Here is a 12966-nt window from a genome sequence, read left to right as displayed (position 1 = left end):
TGTCGATACAGCATTCCAGAGAGTCAGTGCCAATTGGTTAGAGGTAGCATCTGAGATGAAAACTGATTGTTACCCTTGTCTTAATTACTAAGTAATTTATTTCCATCAAAAGCTTGTCTTCTTTTAACAATTACTTTCAAAGGTTTAAAAAAACAAAAAAATGCAAAAACCTCACCAATAAGCTTATTTTCCTTGACAAAACATCGGAACTCAGCACCAGGAATTAATTCACACCATTTTCGAAGAACAAGCTGTAGACAAAGGAAAAAAGGAACACAACTATGTAACAAGAGAATATTTACTAGTCTAATAAACAATTTTATGTTGAGACTGTATCTTAACAATTGCCATTATCAAGTGTTTTGGTTTTTTTAAAAAAAAAAGGCATCATAAAACATTCCTGACATGATATGTAGGGAACAGAGCTATGATCTATTAGTCTAACAGAACAGGGGAAATTGTATTAAAACTCTTTATGACAAAATGTGCCTTTGTCATTTATTTACCATTTTGGGAGTTCTGAAATAATATACAACTCAAAGGATGATATAGTCACATATTATCATCGTTGGGCCATAAGTTTCCCTATAATTCATATGTTCCTCACTCCTTTAAGAACATCAAAAAGTAAAATAATTTCCAAGTTATCTACCTTAAGCATCATTCTGTAATACTCTGATAAAATTATTACGGCTTATCACAAAGACTCACTAAAATCCTTTCATGATTTTCCCATTATTTTAAAGTAATACAATTCTACCAATGGCCCAATTCATAAATGGGTTTATTACTATAACATTATTTAATATGTGCAAATTCTCATATTGTTGTAATTTATAAATAGTACAGTTGACAAATGTATGCTTCTGAGTCTGGTTTTAAAATGTTCTTTGGAAAAAACTAGTCCTGTCCTTTTGAAGTATTAATTGTAATCAATGACAAGAGCCCCAGCCTCCCGAATCCTGGCATACACCTCTTTGCCCCTCAAGACCTAGGAGATAGGACTTGAATTACTCTAGGCCCCATTCCAGGAATCCCCCCAGTGGGCTCTGTACCTTCCCATGCCACCCAGTTTCTTGTACATAACATTCGAGAGTAAGCCCATACCCCATGTTGTACTAGGATAATCTGACACAAGTCTCTCTTCTAAGGGTGAGCAGCTGGGTCTTATTCACCTTTGCATTCCCAGCACAGGTATGTAATGCCTAGCAGTGCCTAGGAAATGTTTGTCGAGTGAAACATGGAATGGTAAATATTTAAGATAAGCAGCCACTAAAAAACACGATATAAAAAAAATTTAATGAACTGTGAAAATGCTCATACTATGTCATAAGTGAAAAAAAAAGTGGCACATAAAGCATCTTATGGAGTGTGTATATGCGCACAGGTGTGCACACCCACACCCACACCCACACCCACACCCACAAATATCTCAAGAAAGGGAAGTTAAAGGTCAAAATGCTAATAATACTGAGGATATCTGGGTGGTAGGCTCCTCATATTTTCTCGTATTTTTAAATTTTTGATAGTAGGTTGCTTTCCTTAAAAAAAAAAACTGTAGTGTTAAAATATGTCTTAGAAATTTGAAGTGCGCTGATTGCAATTTTCGTTATTGTGAGCTCTTGGTCAAGCTCTGTATGTGCCACCTTTTGAAAAAGAACCTAATTATTAAATGAAGAATCCCACACTAAAAAATTACACTGTTGTTACCTATTAAAAGTTGATACTGGCAAATATATTTTCTGACAGCTACAGTAATTTTTATGTAAGCAACAAATAAATATGCAATTATTGCAAACTGACATTAAGTTTTTGGAAAATTTGCATTATCTATTGAAATAACATTTTGGACAGGTAATACAAACACTGTACTTGATTTTTTAAAAAAGGTAAAAGGTGAGTCTTCCCCCCAAACAGTGTCTCTGTCCTCCTCCTCACAGGTAACCAGTGCTGACAATTTCTCATACAGCTTTCCAGAAGTATTCTATGAATACATGAGCATATAGTAGGCATCTTTTTAAATACACAGACGCAAGCACATGATACCTAGGATTTTGCTTGCCACTTTTTTCATTTTTTTTTTTCCCTATCTCAAGTCCCTTTATTTACATATGTATATACATATCCACATATATGTACACACACGTGTGAATGTCTGTGTATAAATATATAGACATATGGGTCCCTGTTCAGCACCACACAAGGTGCTCTGGACACCTGCAGGCTCTTTGTTACATCAAAGATTACAACCTAGTGCACTAACCATCTCCCAGGTTGATTCTTTTTTTTTTTTTTTTTTTAACATCTTTATTGGAGTATAATTGCTTTACAATGGTATGTTAGTTTCAGCTTCACAACAAAATGAATGAGTTATATATATACATATGTTCCCATATCTCTTCCCGCTTGCGTCTCCCTCCCTCCCACCCTCCCTATCCCACCACTCCAGGCGGTCACAAAGCACCGAGCTGATCTCCCTGTGCTATGCGGCTGCTTCCCACTAGCTATCTACCTTACGTTTGGTAGTGTATATATGTCCATGCCTCTTTATCGCTTTGTCACCGTTTACACTTCCCCCTCCCCATAGCCTCAAGTCCATTCTCTAGTAAGTCTGTGTCTTTATTCCTGTTTCACCCCTAGGTTTTTCATGACATTTTTTTTTTTAAATTCCATATATATGTGTAAGCATACGGTATTTGTCTCTCTCTTTCTGACTTACTTCACTCTGTATGACAGACTCTAGGTCTATCCACCTCATTACAAATAGCTCAATTTCGTCTCTTTTTATGGCTGAGTAATATTCCATTGTATATATGTGCCACATCTTCTTTATCCATTCATCCGATGATGGACACTTAGGTTGTTTCCATCTCTGGGCTATTGTAAATAGAGCTGCAATGAACATTTTGGTACATGACTCTTTTTGAATTATGGTTTTCTCAGGGTATATGCCCAGTAGTGGGATTGCTGGGTCATATGGTAGTTCTATTTGTAGCTTTTTAAGGAACCTCCATACTGTTCTCCACAGTGGCTGTATCAATTTACATTCCCACCAACAGTGTAAGAGGGTTCCCTTTTCTCCACACCCTCTCCAGCATTTATTGTTTCTAGATTTTTTGATGATGGCCATTCTGACTGGTGTGAGATGATATCTCATTGTAGTTTTGATTTGCATTTCTCTCATGATTAGTGATGTTGAGCATTCTCTCATGTGTTTGTTGGCACTCTGTATATCTTCTTTGGAGAAATGTCTATTTAGGTCTTCTGCCCATTTTTGGATTGGGTTGTTTGTTTTTTTGTTATTAAGCTGCATGAGCTGCTTATAAATTTTGGAGATCAATCCTTTGTCAGTTGCTTCATTTGCAAATATTTTCTCCCATTCTGAGGGTTGTCTTTTGGTCTTGTTTATGGTTTCCTTTGCTGCGCAAAAGCTTTTAAGTTTCATTAGGTCCCATTTGTTTACTCTTGTTTTTATTTCCATTACTCTAGGAGGTGGGTCAGAAAGAATCTTGCTGTGATTTATGTCATAGAGTGTTCTGCCTATGTTTTCCTCTAAGAGTTTGATAGTTTCTGGCCTTACATTTAGGTCTTTAATCCATTTTGAGCTTATTTTTGTGTATGGTGTTAGGGAGTGATCTAACTTCATACTTTTACATGTAGCTGTCCAGTTTTCCCAGCACCACTTATTGAATAGGCTGTCCTTTCTCCACGGTACATTTCTGCCTCCTTTGTCAAAGATAAGGTGACCATATGTGTGTGGGTTTATCTCTGGGCTTTCTATCCTGTTCCATTGATCTATCTTTCTGTTTTTGTGCCAGTACCATACCGTTTTGATAACTGTAGCTTTGTAGTATAGTCTGAAGTCTGGGAGCCTGATTCCTCCAGTTCCTTCTTTCGTTCTCAAGATTGCTTTGGCTATTCGGGGTCTTTTGTGTTTCCATACAAATTGCAAAATTTTTTGTTCTAGTTCTGTGAAAAATGCCAGTGGTAGTTTGATAGGGATTGCATTGAATCTATAGATTGCTTTCGGTAGTAGAGTCATTTTCACAATGTTGATTCTTCCAATCCAAGAACATGGTATATCTCTCCATCTATTTGTATCATCTTTAATTTCTTTCATCAGTGTCTTATAATTTTCTGCATACAGATCTTTTGTCTCCTTAGGTAGGTTTATTCCTAGATATTTTATTCTTTTTGTTGCAATGGTAAATGGGAGTGTTTTCTTGATTTCACTTTCAGATTTTTCATCATTAGTATATAGGAATGCCAGAGATTTCTGTGCATTAATTTTGTATCCTGCCACTTTACCAAATTCATTGATTAGCTCTAGTAGTTTTCTGGTAGCATCTTTAGGGTTCTCTATGTATAGGATCATGTCATCTGCGAACAGTGACAGCTTTACTTCTTCTTTTCCGATTTGGATTCCTTTTATTTCCTTTTCTTCTCTGATTGCTGTGGCTAAAACTTCCAAAACTATGTTGAATAAGAGTGGTGAGAGTGGGCAACCTTGTCTTGTTCCTGATCTTAGTGGAAATGCTTTCAGTTTTTCGCCATTGAGGATGATGTTTGCTGTGGGCTTGTCGCCACTTTTTTCATTTTAATTACTTTCACTTTCCTGGGCTTTTAAAACTGGGTTTTAAACCCTATGCAGTAACATAATGATGGCATATTCCCCAAAAAACAATAAAAGAGCAAACTGCCGGTGAAATCAATCTCGGGGACAGATGATGACATTACAACAAAGATTACATCGCAGGGCAAGACTAGGAAAACAATCTTTTTCATTTTTGTGTTTCTAGCACAAAGTAATAAGATATAGCAGGTGCTTGATAGATGTTTGTTCAGTGAAAACAATAGATATGAATGTATTACATACACACGATTAATGTTATAAAAAATGTTTAATGACCTGGGAAAATGCTAATATAGTACATACCCCTCACAAATGGTATGTAAAGATCTCAATTACAAGTGCTAAAAGATGCAGGAATTGTTTGGTGGCTTGGTGAAGAGTCAATTACCTGTTCACAGAAGATATGCCACTATATACACTCAACACACTCAGAATTACTTAGTACAGTAATTCAGTGGACAACTTTTGAAAGCATGTGTATATACAAGTGACTGGAAGCAAATAGATGACGAAGAAATTAAACTAACAACAACATCCAAGGACACTGCCCACTTCAGGGGTGTGTGTGTGTGTGTGTGTGCGCGCTGTGTTTCAACCCTTATTACTATTTCTAATAAAGTTTTCCACTGTCCTTTTGTTCTTACTTCTATATGTAATCTGTAAAATGAGAGAACCATAGAAAAAATAAATAAAAACGGTAAAATGGTGGTGACTACTTTTCCTTGCAAATCAGGTTAAAAAGTTTAAACAGGTTAAGCTGGATGGTATGAAGTTGTTTGCTTCATTTCAAAATATGTATAATATTCCATAGTATGTACATACTGTGTATATACTGTATGTGTATGTACATAATACATGCATTTTATGTGTATATTTCATAAATTTAAAAATTCAATGGCTCTAGGTTCCCAGAGAAATTAGTCCAAAAATTTGATTAATTTCACTTAAGAATAGAAATTCTCAATACATCTACATCTAGAATTATCAATTTTATTCAAGATTAAAAAAAAAAAAGATTCTTACCTCATATTCCATACACGGATCTGGGGAATCATCAGTACAATGAATAAATCTTTGAGGGAAAGAAAGGCAATTGAATCTTTATTTTATGGTTGTCAGTTTATGCATACACATTACTTATATTTACTTATATTTAAAGTGGGAGTAAGGTTTTACTAAAAGCTTCCAGAAACAGGAGACTAATTCAAATTCAATGAACATTTATTAAGCATCGTTCAGTGTCCGGCGTTAGCCTAGGCACCCTGAAATGTTATTTGTTATTTCATTTGTCCTCAAAACAACCATATGAGCTACTATAATCTCCATCTTTCTGTTAAAAAAAAAAGGGCTAAAACTAAGGAAAGAGCACATTTAGTGACCAAGCCAGGAGTATAACGCAAACCCACTCTAGACTCCAAATGAGGGTGAGATGGCACTGTTGTTTTATAATTCTCACTGTGCTCTTCATGGCTGAACCAGAAGTCTAGTTCTCTGCTGACATTAACTCTGCCACCTAAAGCCACAAAAAGTTCATCTAATCCTTCTCCCACATCCCATTTAAAAATAGCTGACAGAAGAATTATTCATTCCTCCATTAAATATATTGCTTCCTCCTCTAAAAATCCTCAGTTTCATGGACAATTTTTCACATCCTTTATTAAACACCCACCTATACCAAGGGCTGGCGAGGCACTGGAACACCAAAATGACTAAGAGTCCCTTGTCCTTTAGTCTGGTGAGGAAAGCCTAACAAGTACCCAAAGAATTTCAAAACACTGAAAATAAAAATACTGTGATGGCACAAAGGAAACACTGATTAGCTCTTCATGTTTGGGGGGAGGGGCTTCATTTGACATGAAGAGAAGGGTCTGTGTTTGAGGCAAAGGGAGAGAAGTGAGAACTACGCACAGGACTACTGGAGGTCAGTACTGATGGGTGTGGAGGGAAGAACTGCCAAAAGATGTGGCTGGAGAGAAATTCTGGACAAGAAGGACTATCCAGATCATGAAGGGTCTTGTTTGCCTACGCAGAGAGGTTGTGATTTATTATACAGACAATGGGGGGCTAAAAACGTTTCTAAACATCTGAGGGAGATCATTGCACTTAGGCTTTAGAAATATCACAGGTGGCAACGGTGCTGGAGAGCCTGGGGGAATGGGCGGCAGGTTGGGAGGCTGAGAGCCCAGTTAGAAGGCTCATTGCAACAGCCCCAGCGAGAGATGAGGGGCCAACTAATGCGAAGGCAGAGGAGAGGGAGAGGAGAAGCTCTATACAAAGATATTTAGGAGACAAAGTCAGGGCTACTTGGTGCCTGATTGAAAGCGCAGGATGAGGGAGAAAGAGGCCAGATGACTGGGGTGGCTGCTTGATGACTCGCTGGATAATGAGGCAAATACCATTCACTAAGAAGGAAGAGCAGGTGATGTGGATGAGGAAAACATGGGAGCTAACTACGTTTGGGTGGGTAGTGTTGGAGAAGTCCTGGGAGAACCACAGAGAATGTCTAGTAAGCAACTGGAACAAGGAAACTCAAGAGTGGGTGGAGGTGAAAATAATTATCTGGAAGTAATCGTCCTACTGGTATAAGAGCTAAGGTCAAGGATGGAGACAGAAGTGATCAGTCAGCTCATTCAGATAGAAACCTAGGGAATACCAACAATTCAAGAAGCAAAACAGGTGGTCAAGAGACATTTTCATAAAAAAATACACAAGCAAAACAAAAAATAGTTTTAAAGACATCTTAAGCAATTTACAAGTAGAATTAAATTTGAAAAGCTTTTAAATTTCCCTGAATGTTTGATTAGGTTGGAATTCTCTGCAATCATTTATGACTTATACTACAAACAATAACAACACAAATAAGGTGGTTGGCTAAAATCCTCAGAAAATAAGAACTTTTATTGCCACTAACAGTTGGGCACTAATGGATATAATCTGAATGACAAAGAAAGATACACACGGGGAGCTTTGTTAAAAGGCAATGGGCTTTCTCCGTATTAGTGAACAGGCACCAGGTGAAGCATGTACATCTGCCATCTCATTCCATCCTTGCAATAATCCCTGAGAAAGTGCTATTATTATTATCCACATTCATCGCACAAGGAAACCAAGGCTCCGAAAGGTGAGAAATGAAGTCAGTGGTGGGAGGGCACTAAACCACGTGTGGAACTGCTCCTCTCAGAGGTGGAGGTTCTAGAGCTGTTTGTAATTGCTCTCAGATTTCAGAGAAACCACAAATACCAAATGGATCCAGAGAAATACATAAGTCCTGGATCATCTCCTTTAATAGCTCTACATAATATATTCTTCATTATTCTATTTTTTTTCAATTTTTAAAAAATTAATTAATTTTTGACTGCGTTGGGTCTTCGTTGATGCACACGGGCTTTTCTCTAGTTGCGGCAAGAGGGGGCTACTCTTTGTTGCATTGCGCGGGCTTCTCATTGCGGTGGCTTCTCTTGTTGCGGAGCATGGGCTCTAGGTGTGCAGGCTTCAGTTGTTGTGGCATGTGAGCTCAGTAGTTGTGGCTCGCGGGCTCTAGAGCGCAGGCTCAGTACTTGTAGCGCGTGGGCTTAGTTGCTCCATGGCATGTGGGATCTTCCTGGACCAGGGCTCAAACCCATGTCCCCTGCATTGGCAGGCGGATTCTTAACCACTGCGCCACCAGGGAAGTCCTATTCTTCTTTATTGTAAAAGAGTCCCTCACCTTTTTTTTTCTGGTTTAACAGCCTAAATATTTTAATTAGCAAAAAACACTAATTCATTTATGAATTCTATTATAAAAATTCATTTTATCCTTAAAACATTTTCCCTCAACTCCTTTCTAAATTCTAAATGAAAAGATGAAAAGTGTGTCAAAAATCCAGACAGTGAGGAATAAAAAATTGTGTGGTAAAAGAATTTTTCACAAGCGAGAAAAGCGTTCACAATACAGTATACTTTTAAATAATAAAAAAGGTCACAAAACTACACAGTACAAGCTCATATTTTAAAACATACATGAGAAAACATAATACAATGTTAACTATTGGAATGTTCACAATGATTCTTTCCCAGCAGTGATTGTTCATTTCTTCTGCTGCTTTTCTGTAGTATTTCTAACATTATGTTTATCACATTAAATATATATTACTTTAACTTTTAATTTTGAGGAATTAAAAAACACATAAAAGTACAAAGAAGGGACTTCCCTGGTGGCGCAGTGGTTAAGAATCCACCTGCCAATGCAGGGGACATGAGTTTGAGCCCTGGTCCAGGAAGATCCCACATGCCGTGGAGCAACTAAGCCCATGCGCCACAACTACTGAGCCTGCGCTCTAGAGCCCGCGAGCCACAACTACTGAAGCCCGCACGCCTAGAGCCCGTGCTCTACAACAAGAGAAGCCACCCCAATGAGAAGCCCACGCACCGCAACAAAGAGTAGACCCCGCTCGCTGCAACTCGCCCACACGCAGCAACAAAGATTCAACGCAGCCAAAAAAAGGACAAAGTGTACATATAGCACTTTTATAATAAGAAACCAAGTTTACTTTAAAAGTTAATATTTTACATTTTGCAGTGTATACAAAATATCAAATTATGTTGTATACCTGAAACTAATATATACTGTTAGGCCAATTATACAATTTTTTAAAAAGTTAGGACTTCCCTGGTGGCAGAGTGATTTAAGAATCCACCTGTCAAGGCAGGGGACACAGGTTTGAGCCCTGGTCCGGGAAGATCCTACATGCCGTGGAGCAACTAAGCCCGTGCACCACAACTACTGAGCCTGCACTCTAGAGCCCGCGAGCCACAACTCCTGAAGCCCACACGCCTAGAGCCCGTGCTCCGCAACAAGAGAAGCCACCCCAATGAGAAGCCCGCGCACTGCAACGCTCGCCACAATGAGAGAAAGCCCGCAACGAAGACCCAACGCAGCCAAAAATAAATTAAAAAAAAAGTTAATATTTTAGCTTTCAATTAACCAGTAATTCTTATCATGATAAAACTGAACTGCCTATCGTTTTTTAAAAATTTAAATGCATCTAAAATATACAAGGGAGGGCTTCCCTGGTGGTCCAGTGGTTAAGAATCTGCCTGCCAATGCAGGGGACTCGGGTTCGAGCTCTGGTCCGGGAAGATCCCACATGCCGCGGAGCACCTAAGTCCATGTGCCACAACTACTGAGCTACTGAGCCTGTGCTCTAGAGCCTGCACGCTGAGCAAGCTCTGCATGCTCTGCAAGAAGAGAAGCTACCGCAATGAGAAGCCTGAACACTGTAACAAAGAGTAGCCTCAGCTCACCACAACCAGAGAAAAGCCCGTGCCCAGCAACGAAGACCCAACGCAGCGAAAAATAAAATAAAATAAATTAAATTAAAAAAAATATATATATATATACAAGGGAGATGGGAGGAGAGAAATGACAAAGGAATTCGAATAAACACTTCCAAAACACAGGTCTTCATTATCTAAATTTTTTAATGCTTCTATATTCCTACAAATATTGATTTCAACCCTTGGTTAATCCTCATTTGCTACTTTAAAATAGGTATACATTTTAATACACATTTGCATTCTACCATCCCATAACATTATTTTTTAAGTGGTGATAGGTTTAACATTTAATGTTAGTTAAAAACCTTGACTAGTTTCAGAAGGTAGACGTGAGAACATATGTGCTACATGAGATTACTGTACAAGGCTTTTTCTTATTAAGATGATTAATCAGATGGTCAAGTACAGTCTCTGAAAGGAGAGGAAAGTGCAGAGCCACCTAATTAAGACTGAATGTGAAGGTCAACAACATTTTTAGGAGCTCAGCTGAAATACCGCAAAAAACACTGTGTATGAATATTTAAATTCCATTTATATTCTGGAGGAAGTAGATTTAAAAAGCAAAAATGTGTTAAGATATTTAGAGTATTAACAACACTTGAATGCTTACAAATCCTTATATAAATTACGGTTCAAAAATTCCAGGTTATATCAAGAAAGGAAAAAGAAAGAAATCCTTAAATCAAGGCTTCTTACTACATTGAAAATACTAGTAGAAAAAATACTAGCAGAAAATATGAGTATCCTAACAGAAATGATAAAATATCTTCATTCATATCAAATATAAAAATGTTTGTATTATTCCCTTAACTGACTGAACCAAGAACACAGATGATCCAAACACTTGCATCTGCAATGGAGAAAAAAAAGCTGATTCTCTCATTTCCAAAAATAACAGTTTCTTAATTGCTAAAAGAAAGCAGGACCTCAGAGAGGTAACAGCAAGTTAAGATCAAGGAAAGCAATTTACAGAGAAAGAATACTGAACTGCTAAGTCTACTTTAGCTTTTGTTTCTATGAACACGTAATTTAAAAGTCATGGTAAGGACTAGTATAAATTCTCAAATCCCAACTCAGCATATAATATAAAATTATAATACGTTATAATGTATGAGCAAAAGCAAGAAATATGTCATAATACCTAACACTTCCCCTGTGTTAACGAACACATTTAAATAACACTTGAAAAATTTGCCTGAATTATGAAATAATATGGAATCATTCGCGATCACCTTGAAATTTGGGCAACTGTTAGAGAATTCCTCAAGTTATAACCCGAAATTAGTCTAGGTCCAGATTGATAAGTGTCCCATACAGATGAGAAACAATATAGGCATCTGCATTGTTCTATATCCATCTCCACCCTCCAGGACCCAGGCCCTTCCCAGCAGAGGTAGGACTAGATGAAACAATATTCCTGTTGAGAAACCTGCTGACAGTTTTACTGCTGTTTCTTTCCACAAAATTTGCCTTTGCTCTCTGGTTGTTGTTGTTGTTGTTTTTTACATCTTTATTGGAGTGTAACTGTTTTAAAATAGTGTGTTAGTTTCTGTTTTATAACAAAGTGAATCAGTTATACATATACATATGTTCCCATATCTCCTCCCTCTTGTGTCTCCCTCCCTCCCACCCATTCAGGTGGTCACAAAGCACCGAGAAAGCCCACGTACAGCAAAGACTCAATGCAGCCAAAAATAAGAAAAAAAAAAACAAAAAAACTTCAAAATAAACACAGGTATTATTGGGACTTCGTTGGTGGTCCACTGGGTAAGACTCTGCACTTGGGGAACTAAGATCCCACATGCCAAGTGGTACGGAAAAAAGCAAACACAAAAAAGACAAAACCCACAGGTGTTATTAAATAATTAATGTCATACAATCTACAATGTGAATTACAAAATAAAAGTATTCTCGGGTACAATCACGGTAAAGACCGAAAAAAGCAAAAAAACAAATAACCAAAGGTCTACTCTGTTGAAAGCTACTATGAAATTATGCCAGTACATTTTTTTTTCTTTTCTTTTTTTTTTTTTTTTTGCGGTACGCGGGCCTCTCACTGCTGTGGCCTCTCCTGTTGCGGAGCACAGGCTCCAGACGCACAGGCTCAGCAGCCATGGCTCACGGGCCCAGCCGCTCCGCGACATGTGGGATCCTCCCGGACCGGGGCACGAACCCGTGTCCCCTGCATTGGCAGGCAGACTCTCAACCACTGTGCCACCAGGGAAGCCCCACCAGTACATTTTTAATATATTTTGCAGTGAACCAGTTAACAGGAATTTTGGAGACCAATATGTTAGATACAAAGTTTTAGAAAGAAGAAAAGAAAGAAAGGGGAAAAAAGATCCTAGCCTAAAACTGTAAGAACTGTGCTTAACTGCCACTGACGACTGACAGGAATGTCATCTTTCTTGTCTTTCTTTTACTTCTACCCAAGCTACTTTCCAAGTCATTCCCTCAACTTAAACTTCAGGTTGCATGTCCTACCAGCCAAATGGTCTTACTTACTATAAATAGGCACATTCATGATGCCCTAAACATGTCTTAAGATGGACATACTCTTTTCTGTGAACCTCTTAACTGTGATCAACACATAGCTTTTATCATGACGTTCCAACTATTTCACACATTGAAAGAGAACAAAGGCGATACGTTCAATGGTAAGGATGCCCGTGTGTGGAACTAGGGGAATGCAGACAATGAGAAAACTATGGATGTAGTATATGCTTTGTTACAAGGAAAGAAGGATACGTGTATCTGATGAGCTGTGCTACATTAAGAAATACACTGAACTAGAAAGAGCTCCATGGAAGTAGAATCCAAGAGACTGCTCTAGTGGAGAACACTGGAGTTAAAGATGAGTCCTATTTGTTACGGGTGAGGTGTTAGACTCTGGCATTGGAGGAGCAGACTTACAGTGCTACCAACTTAAATTGTGTGAGTTCTCTAGAGCGGGCCAGTCAACGTGGCAGGAATGGGGGAAAGAGAAATCACAGTATTAGTAAACTCGGAGAGTAATA

The 12966-nt window shown here is 38.1% G+C and overlaps 1 protein-coding gene across 3 annotated transcripts in view; it reads right to left on the bottom strand.

Moving 5' to 3' along the window:
- Positions 1–12966, bottom strand: part of CDC123 (cell division cycle 123) — a 59176-nt gene that overhangs the window by 20446 nt on the left and 25764 nt on the right. For all 3 annotated transcript variants that reach the window (XM_027121632.1, XM_027121634.1, XM_027121633.1), the window contains 2 exons: positions 5657–5705; positions 176–251 (listed from right to left, as the gene is read on the bottom strand). In XM_027121632.1, the coding sequence (XP_026977433.1) occupies positions 176–251; positions 5657–5705 (125 nt within the window). The remainder of the gene's footprint in view (positions 1–175; positions 252–5656; positions 5706–12966) is intronic.

This window comes from Aethalodelphis obliquidens, unplaced genomic scaffold (genome assembly GCF_003676395.1).
Source record: "Aethalodelphis obliquidens isolate GAN/ISIS:26980383/991018 unplaced genomic scaffold, ASM367639v1 scaffold23, whole genome shotgun sequence".
In the NCBI taxonomy this organism is placed as follows: domain Eukaryota; kingdom Metazoa; phylum Chordata; class Mammalia; order Artiodactyla; family Delphinidae; genus Aethalodelphis; species Aethalodelphis obliquidens.
This window is presented reverse-complemented; position numbering and strand designations above follow the sequence as displayed.